The sequence below is a fragment of the Mesoplodon mirus genome (assembly GCF_964341445.2).
Source record: "Mesoplodon mirus genome assembly, chromosome: 4".
In the NCBI taxonomy this organism is placed as follows: Eukaryota; Metazoa; Chordata; class Mammalia; order Artiodactyla; family Ziphiidae; genus Mesoplodon; species Mesoplodon mirus.
Window position 1 is genome coordinate 174,201,311 of NC_138979.1, and position 13,370 is coordinate 174,214,680.

Sequence of the window (13,370 nt, forward strand, 5' to 3'; positions counted from 1 at the left end):
TTAAGCTAAATTTAGTTTCAAATGCCCAATTGTGCCTACTAGAAGAAAATACAAACCCTTTTTGGAAGAACATACTTTAAACCCAGGCCACAAAGAATTCCCACAGATAAGGTTTTAAGGAACATAGGTTCACAATAAAAAAAAAAAAATCATTAAACACAAAAGAAACAATCCACCATAAAGAGACAACAGAAAAAACATCCTATAGAATCTGAACTGCAAAGTCTGAAAATATTGCAATAATTAGGCACAGAATGTAAACTATGTATAAAAAAATAAAAGAGGGAATTGACAAATATTAGAAAGAAAGACTGGATTATTAAAACCAAGCAGACTTGGGCTTCCCTGGTGGCGCAGTGGTTGAGAGTCCACCTGCCGATGCAGGGGACACGGGTTTGTGCCCCGGTCCGGGAGGATCCCACATGCCGTGGAGCGGCTAGGCCCGTGAGCCATGGCCACTGGGCCTGCGCATCCAGAGCCTGTGCTCCGCAACAGGAGAGGCCACAACAGTGAGAGGCCCGCGTACCACAAAAAACAAACAAACAAAACAAAAACAAAAAGAAGCAGACAGGTTTTGGCATGCATCAAATAGAATTTCTAGAGCTGAAAAATATAATCCCTGAAATTAAAAAACTCAATGTAATTGAGTTGTAAAAAAAAAAAAAAAAAAAAGTAAAAAAAATTAGTGAATTGAAAGATGGAGCTAAAGATATGATAGAAAATCCAGCAGAGAGAGATGAAGAGATTGAAAATATGGAAGAGAGATTGGGTAATATGGCACATAGTAAGAAGATCCAATATAAATCTAACTGGAGTTCCAGGGTGAAAGGAAAAATGGGGAAGATCCAATCCCAGAATAGAAAATGGCTGAGAATTTTCTAGTTTTGATGAAAGTTACCAATCTTCAGATTCAGAAAGCCAACAAGTCCCATGGAGGATAAATAAAAAGAAATGCAAATCTAGATACATCATAGTCATCACAGACAATACAAAAAAAAAAAAAAGGAGTAGAAAGGAAACACATTACCTAAGGAGAAGTAGCAATTAAGATAAAACCAATTACACAGGTGAAGGTGGAACAATATTCTCAAAGTGAAAGAGAAAAAAAAAACCTGTCAAACTACAATACTATTGTCTAAGAATGAAGGCAAAATAAATATATTTTCAGACAAATTCAAGACTTTAATTAAAAGCAGATACTCATCTATAGGAACTTCTTAAGAATATTTTTCAGGAAAAAAAAGAAAATGATCCAAAAAGAAAGGTCTGACTTAGAAAACAAACTTATGGTTACAAAAGAGGAAAGGTGGAGGGGAGAGATAAATTAGGAGGCTGGGATTAACATATACACACTACTATATATAAAATAGATAATCAACAAGGACCTGCTGTATAGCATAGGGAACTTTACTCAGTACTCTGTAATAACCTACATGGGAAAAGAATCTGAAAAAGAATAGATATATGTGTATGTATAACTGAATCACTTTGCTGTACACCTGAAACTAACAACATTGTAAATCTACTATACTCCAATGTAAAATAAAAATGAAAAACAGAAACAAAAAGAAAGGTCTCAGATGCAAGAAAAAAAATGATAAGCAAAGAAAATGTAATCAGGTATTGACCAGACAATACAATAGAGTCGTCCCTTGGGGACGACTGTGGGGTTTTGGTTTCAGGACCCCCACAGGTACCCAAATCTGCAAATGCTCAAGTCCCTTATATAAAATGGTAATAGTATTTGCTTATAACCTATGCACATCCTCCCATACACTGTAAATCATCTCTAGATTACTGATAATGCCTAATTCAATGTAAATGCGATGTAAATAGTTGCTGGTGCACAGGGCAAAGAAATTTTGATTTTTGTAACTTTCTGGAATTCTTTTTTTTCCCCAAATATTTTCTATCAGCAGTTGATTGAATCATGGATGCAGAATCTGTGGATACGGAGGGTTGACTCTAATAACAACTGAGTTAAAACAAACAAACAAACAAGAAACTGAAATAGAACTAAAGTCCTAGACAAATGTAGCATATCATTTGGGAGGTGGAGAGCACAGAAGTTAAAGCATTCCAGGGGCCTTGTATTGATCAGGAGGTTAAAGATACTGATTAACTCTACACATTTTAAAATATTCATGTTAAAAGTTCTAGGATCAACACTAAAAGAAGAGAAAAATATATATAATTTCTAAAACATCAGAAGAGGGGGAAAAGGAATGAGGAGTGGAAGAATCTGATCAATTTAAAACGATGTTAGAAAGGAATCTGGAAAAGGGGGGACAAACAAATGCAAACTAAGATGGTAGAAATAAATCCAAATATGTCATTTAAAATGGGCTAAAAATCTTCATTAAAAGGTAAAGATCATTAACACAGATTTTTTAAAAAGCCATATGCTGCTTATAAGAGATGAACCGAAAACATAAGGATTAAGACAGGTTAAAAGTAAAAGGAGGAAAAACATCGTGCCATGCTGGTGTAGCTACATTAAAACCAGATAAGATAGATTTTTAAGGCAAAAATCATTACTAGAGATAAAGAGAGTCATTAAACATTCATAAAGGTTCAATTCACCAGGAAGATATAACTGTTCTAAACATGGAGACCTCCAATAAGATAGCTTCAAAATACACCCCAAATTGGAAGAGCTATGAGAAATGATCAAACCCACATCTCCTTCCCTCCCTCCTTCCTTCCCTCCACCACCCCCCTCCTAAGACACACACAGACATGGTTAATAGGTAGATTTGATCTAATGGACATACATAGAACATGTGCTCATAATGGAGAAGGTATATGATTTTGAAGCACACACAAAATATGTATAAAAAGTGATATACACTACTTAGACCACATAGCAAGTCTCCACAAATATCAAAAAAGCAGTATATTACAGGTCAATTCTCTGACCACAATGTATTATAATTAATAATCAATGTTGAAGAGGTAACTAAAAGCAAAAATAAGAAATAACCATCTCCTCCTAGGTTTGAAAATTTAAAGACACACTTCTAAAAACATGTATGGGTCAAAGAAGGAATCAAAATGGAAATTAGAAAATACTTTGAACATGTAACAATAATGAAAATAAAAGGTATCAAAACTTACAGATGCAACTAAGCAGTAGTTTGAAGGAAATTATAACCTTAAACTTTTATATAAAAAGAAGAAAAGTTTAAAATAAAAGTATCCAATCCAGACCAAACAACAAAAAAGAATAAGCTCAAAGAAAGAAAGGAAATTATAAAGTAGCAGAAATCAATGGAATAGAGAATAGATACAACCTTATGCCAACATATTTGAAAACAGGTGAAATGGACAAATCCCTACAGTTACCAAAATGAATTTAAAAATAAATAAAAAATAAGTTAATCATTAAAGAAATTAAATCAATAGTTAAAAATCACCCCACAATGAAAACACCAGCTCCACAGTGTTTTGCAAGTAAGTTCCATCAAACATTAAGCAATGGATAACTCCAATCTTACCTAATCTCAAAGAATCTAATAGAGAATACTCTTTTAACTCAGTATATGAGAATAATGTAATCCTGACATGAAAACTAAATAAAAATAGCACTAGAGAAACATGGACACGGGCAAATATGGAAAATTCATACCTAAGATGTTAGCGTACCAACACTAGCAATATGTAAAAAATATATGTATCAAAAGCATATCAGAAATGAAGATTTTACTCAAAATTAGGAATTGATAATGTAATTCACCAAGTAAAAAACAATGAGAGAAAATAGTTATAGTTATCTTAAATGATGTAAACATTTTGTTGATGAAATTCAACAACCATTTATGATTAAGTATCATAGCAAGCCAAAAATAGAAGGAACTTTTTTTGTTATGATAAAGTATATTTCCTAAAAAAACCCTATAACAAACATTCTATCAATTGTTCATCAATAACACAGCTCCCTTTAAAATAAGACACAATATAAAGATGTCTATTACCATTACTTTTACTCAGAGGTCCTAACTGCAATAGGACAGGAAAAATAAAAGATATAAGAATTAGAAAAATCCACACCATTATTTATATAAGATATAATTTTATACATAGAAGAATCTACAGATAAATTATTAAAGTTACTAAGGCGGTTTATTTTATTTAGTAAGGTTGCTGGAAAAAATCAAAATAATTAACTCCAGATGGATTACAGCTTTAAATGAGTAGGAAAAACTTTTTAAATCTTTTAGAAAAAAACTACAGAAGACCATACAATCTTGGAACAGGGACTTTTTAAAGACACTAGATTTCATTACAAAATGATGACTAAGCATGAAAATTAAGAGCTTCTGTTCATCAAAAGGCATTACTATGGACCGTGAAATGACCATCCACAAACTTAGAAAAGTTATTAGCAACACATATAGTCAATAAAGGATTAATATCCAGAATATACAAAGAACTCCAACAAAGATAAGAAAAAGAGAAACAACCTGATAGAAAAATGAATGAAAACGTTGAGCAGGCAATCCATCAAAGAGCACATTCAAGCAGCCAATTAAATATATGAAGAACTGTGCAATATCTTTAGTAAGAAGGGAAATGAAAATTAAAATGCAATGAGATACTGTCACATATTCACTAGATGGGTTGAGATTGCAAAGTATGACAATTCCAAATGACTGTGAAGATGAAGAGGATAGGGAAGTATCATACTCTGCTGGTACGAGTGTAAATGGATACAAGCACTTTAGAAAACAATTTGTCATCACCTGGTAAAGTTGAGCATGTTCATACCTTACAAACCAACAATTCCCACACCTGGACACGCATCTTAAATGAAACTGGAGCCATGTATAGGAATTTCCATAGCAGCTTTGCTTGTAACAGCAAAGAACTCTAAACAATTCAAATGTCTTAAAAAAAACTGTGGTATAGCCACATAGTGGAATATTATACAGCCATGAAAATCATCATCAGTTACAACTATATGCAGCAAACCAAATAAACTTAATAATGAATAAAAAGAGCAAGTTGGAAAGAAGATATATAATATCATTCTAGTTATATAAAACTCAAAACCAAGCAAAACTAAATATAGTATTTACAGATATCAAAAATACTTTTAGAAACCTAGGAATAGTAAATACAAAATTTGGGATTATGGTTATCTTTCAGATAGCAGGTGCAGGGGCCTCTGATGCTTGCTCCAGCTGGGTAGCCCTTGCCAGGAAGCATATGGGTTCAACAACTCCAGGACTTCTGTCTCAGTGGTCACCTCCAGGGTGGGGGCAGGAAGGAGCACAATTTTCTCCCATGAGCTGCAAATTGTCCCCTTAAAAGACTGAGGTAAATGTGACTCCCTTTCTGTACTAGATCGCAGAACACAACAGGAATGATCCTAAAACTCTCTATGAACCGTTTTGCATTTGGCACAGTTCTGCATACCAGGAGAGCAGGGGATTTTTAGATACAATGGGAAAAGCCACCTGGACTGTCAAACAAATGCCATTGATTTGAAACACGAGGAGCAGCTCCAGAACGCTGATCAAATTTTACACAGGGAACTTGCTGGTCATTGTTTAGATTTCTGGACCAGAAGAGACAGAAGTCAAGACAAAAAGCCGAGCCGGCAGCCGAGTAGGAACTCTTGTGCATCCTTTGTTCTCCTGGTATTGTTTTTTCCTTTTCCCTTTAACCGCTCCCTTTAGTAATATTTCCTCCTCTCCTTCCCACCAAGCATAACCTAATACTGAGTTTTAGAATTGCCTTCAAAGACCATGGTTTCAGAAGATAAAATCTGACAGGTACTTGGTTTTTAAAAAACAAAACAAAATACAATACAAAAGAAAAAGATCAGTGGCAAACTTTCCCTCCACTTGTATAACTGGTCCCCACCCTATCTTAAAACTGAAGGTTGCAGGCTTCCTAAACTCCTGTGACGAACATCTTCTCCAAGGGAAAGACAAAGAGAATGACAAGGAGTAGATCTAAAGCTGATACATAGGTTTTCCTGGTGACTCTATATTGACAGGACCTTACGTATTAATCTTTTGTATGTACAGAACCATTAATTTCTGACTTGCTTCCTGTTCCACGGGAAGTACAGTTTTCACTTGAGGTTCTTAGAGATCCATATAAAATTAAGCAGTCTTAGGTGGGTGATCAAATGGAACTTCCTTATAATTTTACAACATGCTATGGTTTAGACTACTGTCATGACTCCTCAAAACCATGGCTTTGCCACAAATGTGCACTGTCCTCAAGGTGGCACAGAAGCCCAATCTAAAGCCTTTCCTGGGGGTTGGGACTGAGCTTCAGGTACCCAGAAAGGGGACTTGGGAAGGTCTGTGGAGGGCAGGTTGGATGAATCCATAAGACTCTCTCCATTACTCATTTCATTTTTTTTCCTCTTTAAAAGTTTGTGACAAAATACACAAACAAAAAACCTTACCATCTTAACCTTTATGAAGCATACAGTTCAGTGGCATTAAATACATTCATAACATTGTGCAGGCATCCCCACCATCCATCTCCAGAACGCTTCATCTTGTAAAACTGTAACTCTGTCCCCATTAAACAATTTACCGCCCCCCATTCCCTCTCTCCATAGTTACTGGCAACTACCATTCTACATTCTCTATGAATCAGACTACCCTAGGTACCTCATATAAGTGGAATCATACAGTATTTGTCTTTGTGAGTGTCTTATTTCACTTAAAATAAATGTCCTCAAGGTTCACCCATATTGTAGCATGTATCAGAACTTCCTTTCATGTTAAGGCTGAATATTCTATTGTGTGTATATATACCACCTTTTGATTGTTTGTTCATCTGCTGATGGACTCTTGAGTTGCTTACACGTTTTAGCTACTGTGTGAATAATGCTGCTACAAACATGGATGTACAAATATCTCTTTGAGAACCGGCTTTCAATTCTTTTGGGTATATACCCAGCAGTGGAATTGATGGATCATATGTTAGTTACTATTTTTAATTTTTGGAGGACTGCCATCCTGTTTTCCACAGTGGCTGCACCATTTTACAACCCTACCAACAGTGCTCAAGGGTTCCAATTTTTCCACACCCTTGGCAACACTTATTATTTTCTGTTTTCTTGGTAGTGCCATCCTAATGGGTGTTAAGTGGTATCTCACTGTAGTTTTGATTTGCATTTCCCTAATGATTAGTGATGTTGAGCATTTTTCTATGTGCTTATTGATTACTTGTGTATCTTCTTTGGACATAAGTCTGTTCAAGTCCTTTCCCATTTATGAATAGGGTTGTTTGTTTTTCTAATTATTTATTTATTGAACACCTGTATAATGTTCACTGTGCGCCAGGCATGTAACTGTGTGTTAATCCTAATAACTCATGAGGCAGGTGCTGGTTTTCTCGTGAGAAGCCCAGGTACACCTGGCCCAAGGTCACACAGCTGCAGGCTATGGACCCAGGAAACTTGGTTCCCAAGTTCATGCATGCAATTTCTGGGCTCTTTTGACATACAAAGGATGGCCCTCCCACCAGTTCTCTCTCAATCCTCTGGCAAGCCCTGGACATTTAATTTTTCTCTGCCACCTGAGAGGTCACTTGGGGTCAAAAAGTCTTAAGAGTTGAAAACAAGGTGGCTCAGACCCAGGAGATTGCTATGGCCTGTACCTGGGAAGCAGCCCATAATTCTATGAATTAAGAAGTCTTATGCTCCCATTTCCCAAGAGTTCCAGAAACAGTTCTTCTTGGACTAGAATTGTTTGGCCTATTCAGTGTATTCTCTGCAAGAAATTTCACTGGATATGCAGCAGAAGACACGGGCATAAAACTATGAGACGTGGGAGCAGTTACTTTGAGGAAAATGTGTCTTGAGGACTCTCTGCCCAAAAGCAAATTTAAAAATAAGCAGGTTTCCGATGTCTAAGGATGGGCCAATCCCTGAGGTTACTGAGTAAAAAGTCAACACTGTAAAGTCAATTATACTATTGACAGATACTCTTACAAGGAGATTACACATCATAATTATATGCAAAGGAACCCAGCAAATACAAGCTGTGTAATGATCAGCTAATAAAAGTAACACTTCATCTATGTCAATAACAGTTTCAGAGTTAAGACAAACAAACATGGCCTTTGCCACTCAGGGGAGGAAAAAAAAAATCCCTGAAAGACAAATATTTTCACTTAAGGAGAAGTTGCTTAGACTCACACAGAAAACCTGTCACACAAAGCAGAGTAGGAGACAGGTCTTCAGGGGGTGCTAATGACTATCTGGCCCTCCTGCCAGCCCTAGCTGAACTGATGGGGGCAGCAACCCCTGTAAACATGTGAACACCCCCAGGGACCCTTGGTCACTGCCACGTGGTCTGGCGGATGACGTTTGCTGTTGTTCTATTCTCTGCTGGACTGTTTTCCCTTTTTTTTTTTTTTTTCGGGTACGCGCGCCTCTCACTGTTGTGGCCTCTCCCGTTGCGGAGCACAGGCTCCAGACGCGCAGGCTCAGCGGCCATGGCTCACGGGCCCAGCCGCTCCGTGGCATGTGGGATCTTCCCGGACCAGGGCACGAACCCGTGTCCCCTGCATCGGCAGGCGGACTCTCAACCACTGCGCCACCAGGGAAGCCCTGTTTTCCCTTTAACCTTAGTTGAATTTAGGTTCAACTGACACATGGCCAAATTAAAAAAAAATTGCAATTGTAATGAATGTGAAAAAGCAAAATAAGATCCCCCCTCCCCTCCAAACACTTCTTAATGGGTTTTACACAGTCTCCCGCAAATACCCACCTAGCTATGTTTATGTTCATTTTTCCTGAAAGTGTCACACTGCCTCCTATTTGGGCCATAAAGAGGGCAAAGGTATTATAAGCAAGGGTCCCTGATCTTCCAGAGCCTGTGACATTCCTCTCACTAATGTCTCTTAAACTGAGGTGGAAAGTGCAGAATTGGTATTTGGATAATGGACTGCTAATGCACAATGGTTTTCTTTATCTCTATTTATGCAAATGGGAACTTGTCTAGTTTCTGCAAACTGCGGTTGTACATTTCACTGAAATGATTCTGCTTAAACCTCCTGTGATGTTGAGGAAGGTCACTCTTCGACTATGAGCGCTTTTGTAGGGGGACAGATGTTATGAAGCTATTGTCACTCAGCCCCAACCCCAGCCTACTGTAGTGTTTCGTAAGCTGGGGCAGGCTGGGCTGGGCAAGCCACATGTCTGCAGCACTCCTGGCTCTGCCTTCGAGAGACTGGGAAGGGGGTGGAGGAAGAGGGGACACTCTCCTTCCTGTGTGCTTCCTGTTCCTGCATCACCCCAGCAATGCCTCTTCCCTTCTGCAGCGCCAGTTCAGTCCTATAGTAGCTGCTGAATCCAGTTCGTGATTCTTCCAATACTGGAGACCCAACTTCTTCACGTTCCCTGAGAGGTACGTGCCCTAGCAGGAGCCTTCTCCTTAGGGATACCTCTGGTCCTTCCACGGGTCCCTCTTCTGAGCTCAGAGATTCCAGCCCAGCTCAGTGGTACCTCCTACGAGGTCTGGATCCCAGCTCCAGCCCCTCCTCTGAGGTCTGAGGTCCAGCTTTGAGAGGCAGTCATTCCAACCTCACCCGAGGGGATGTGGCTGCTTCCTACAACTGTTTCCTCCGTGATACCCTGAGTTCTCTGTTACCCTTCCAGTTGCCTGGTTAATAACTTTCTACCTGGTTAACGGTTCTTTATTTTGAAGTCTCTCTATTCGAGTACCTAGTGTGGCTTCTGTCTCCCAACTGGATCTGACTGACGGATAGGTCTAGCCCTGAACCTGTTTGTGGTCTTTTACCGTGGAAGGAGCCTAGGTGAGGCACTGGCTGGACTGGATGAGTAGCAACTCTTTTACCAGAAACAAGACATCATTGTTTTGCTGTAGTGCCATGTTATCTTCTAACCAGAACATAACCAGTTAAAAAAAATTATATTTTACATAATGCTTCTAGAGGCTAATCAGTAAATTTTTGCAATAATATATGCCATGAAGGTAATAATTAAAATTCGGAATTAAAATTAGGAGCAGCTCCTGCTGAAGGCCAGCCCGGTCTCAGGCCTCCCTTCGCTCTGCCTGGCTCTTCCCTTCTCTGAGGGAATGGCTGGAGCCACGTGGAGAGCTTCGTTTGCTTTCAAAGGCACCGAAAAGATGCTGAAGACGACAAACTGAAAGTCTGTACCTAGCATCTGCTCAGGAAAGTAGATTGTTACTCCCCGTAAGAACAGTCTACGGTCTCAAAGTCTTCTCAACCAAAAAGGTAAACTAGGAGGTTAGGCAGAAACAATTTTAAGAAAGAATGGAAAACAGAATGTCTCTCTCATAATGTGAGGCCAAGGCATGGATATTTTGGCTTCATGGAAGAGGCTTACCATTTATGAATTCAATTACCGATCTCAGGATATCTAAGAAAAATATGGGAGAAGCACAAGAAAAAGAACCTTCCCATACACTTTTGGAAAGTATCACCATGTCTGGTTAAGAGAAATGATAGGTGGTTTTTATCATTCTGTGACTATTCTAATTCCTACCAACTTTCCTCCTTAGCAGGTTCCAAATGCCAGCGCCTGCCCTGAAGATTAAGGACTTCCATCCTAGCAAAAGTAGTTGGTTTGCTGGGAGGATTAAAAGACACAAGTGAGTGGAGAATCTCCACATGGTTGATTCACATCAGGGAGCTCGATGCTACATGTCCCTCAGGGCCCAGTTAACAGACTTCCTGGGATGGTTTCCTTTGGGACATGAAACACTATGAAAGCAAAATCGCCATTAGGCGTGAACTGGATCCAAAAGTGCAGGAAAGAAGCTAGAAGGTGATGCTGTGAAGGGATGCAGCTCAGCATGGCAGGCCTTTTCTAAACAAGTAGCTGTGCAACGTGCAATGAGACATCAGCCAAGTGAGTGAGACCCAGCCCCTGTCCTCAGCAAGCAAACCACAGAGGACAGAGGGACACACACACACAGGGTCACTCATCAAAGGGTCACAACCAAAGCACGGGCTTATGGGTTCCAAGAAAAGAGAAATTAATCTGATGTTGGCTCAGAGGCCTGTGCAGAAAAGCTCTGTGAAGGAATCATGTTTGTGATGGGCCATGAAGGATATGCTGCCTTGTATATGGGGTCTGAGGGAAATCGACAGAGAGGAAACTGTATGAATAAGATGGGCAAACACTGGATGTATGTGGAGAACAAATTTGGCTCAAGGAGATGGGAGGACCAGGGAGACATCAGGGTGATGTGGTGGGAGCCAAGGAGGATGCTTCTGCAGACAGCTGGAGAGGCACATTTTAGGAAATCAGTCTGGCGATGGTTGATGGGTGGGCGAGGGCGGGCAGAGAAGCAGCAAGGAATAGGAGGAAGGCATTCAAACTGGTGCGTGTGAGGCTTCCAAACTAGCGACAGACCCTACTCTGGGGCTGGCAGAGGAGGTGAGAAGGATGGAGGAAAGAAGTTTCCCAAGGAAGAGTTCATGTGGTTTGGCAACTGACTGGATTCTCAGAAGCAGGGGACTGATGCCACCTGGTATTTATACATCACTTACCAAAGCACTTTTCACACATAATTTTTTGCATGGGAGTTCCACTGCAACCCTTCCCAGGACTAGAGGATTTCATGGATGAGGGAACTGAGGCCCAGAGAGGTCAGACATCCACCCAAAGTCAAAGGACTGGGAAGAGACAGGGCTAAGTCTAGAGGTCGACCAGCTAGCCTAGAATCTAATGACTAACTTGCCCACCATTGCCTTCTGTTCACCTGACCCCACCTTTTTAGAATAAAGCAACTTAGTTTCATCTGTCTTCATTTAATCTGCAAAGAGACCAGGATAATCTGATGGCCCAAGAAGGAGAAGTTGGCACCTGGACTGGGGTCCCTGGGAGCTCCTTGAACTTTTTCGAACACCCAAACTGTTTCTGTCTTTACTACTTAGAGGCTGGTCTTCTCCATCCCCTCGAGTAGCCCCGTGGGACACACAGTGTCCTTCCCACTCCGCAGGTGGGCTCTGCCCAGCCAGCTTCTCCCTTACCTCACGGCTGCTGTCATTCCAATGGGAGAGATTGGCAGCGGCCGGACTCCAGGAAACAGGCCTCGGCTCAGAACCCGCGTTCCGTTTTGTATCACTCCTGGAGGAACTGCAAGGGCAAAAAGGGAAAAGACACCACACGTGAATCCAACTGTGAAGCTTTCTGTTCTGAGTCAGAAATTTTGGATACACCAGAGACAGAGAGAGAGAGAGAGAGAGAGAGAGAGAGAAGGGAGAAAGAGACAGTCATAGGTACACAGAGCAAGCAGAGACAGAGAAACACACACACACACACACACACACGGAGATAGATACAGAAAAAAATACCATGAGAGCGAGGCAGAAAGAGAGAAAGATACCACACCTCAAGAAAGAGATCTAGTCAGCCAAGTCAGACCAATAGCTTATGATTGATGCCTTGGTGGGGGGGAAAAAAAGATGAGTTTTAAAAAGTGGGCTTCAAATATTATTTTCTTGCACTTATTAAATATAATCTTTTATCTCTAGTCAGACCCTAAAGAGATCTTAAGAACCTGACACCATCTGACAGCAGACGACCAAACAAAAGCATTTCCTCATGCTTTGCTGTTCATGGTCAGAACTGGGAACATCTTTCTAAGCGTCCTTAATCCAACAAGGGAAAAAGAGCCAAAAGCAGAGCAGAGCTGATTTTACAAACTCAGCACCTCAGCGCTCACAGCATCATCTCGTCATCTCATAATCCTCACAACCATCTCGGCTGGGAGTGAAGGGTCGTCAGTGGCGTGGATCTGGCTTCTGCCTCAGAGTCACACAGCCCACTCTGGAGGGCCTGCCTTCCTCCTTGCCAGAAGCTTCCTCTAAGCAAATCTTCTGAGAGCTCTCTTATCATCCCATGGCCTCCTCAACACACTCATCCCTGGATTAATCCTAAACCAACCTTTCACGCCAGTGACCATCAGATACTGCCCATGCTGCATATAAACTCAAGGTGGCCTTACATGAATCTGAGGATTTACAGAAGAGGGGAACCGTAGGAAATCCCTGATATTCGATCTTTTTTGACCTCCCAAACAGCAGTTTCTTCTGGTTCAAGCTAATATGCTTACTGCACCGTCGACACTCCTCCATGTGTGTGTGTATGGGGCCAGGCATGCATCCTGTGTGAGCACACTGACACAGGGCTTGTACACCTGGGTTTTCATCTTAGTTCTTCTGGTAGGACTCCATGCAAGCTCACGGAATCTCTGTGTCCCTCTTTGAATGGTGTTCTCTAAGACTCCTTCCGCTGCCAGCATCCTAAAGAGTCCCCAGAGCTCTGGCTGTGTTCATGTAGCCCCTGGCACAGTCTCATCCCGGGGCAAGGTGGACAAATTGTGCTTTCTCAGACAAAC

At 40.6% G+C, this 13,370-nt stretch overlaps 1 protein-coding gene across 4 annotated transcripts in view; it reads right to left on the reverse strand.

Annotated features, from left to right (window-relative positions):
- Positions 1-13,370, reverse strand: part of FOXN3 (forkhead box N3) — a 408,969-nt gene that overhangs the window by 12,434 nt on the left and 383,165 nt on the right. For all 4 annotated transcript variants that reach the window (XM_082618968.1, XM_082618969.1, XM_082618967.1 and 1 more), the window contains one exon: positions 12,001-12,106. In XM_082618968.1, coding sequence (XP_082475094.1) covers positions 12,001-12,106 — 106 coding nt within the window. The remainder of the gene's footprint in view (positions 1-12,000; positions 12,107-13,370) is intronic.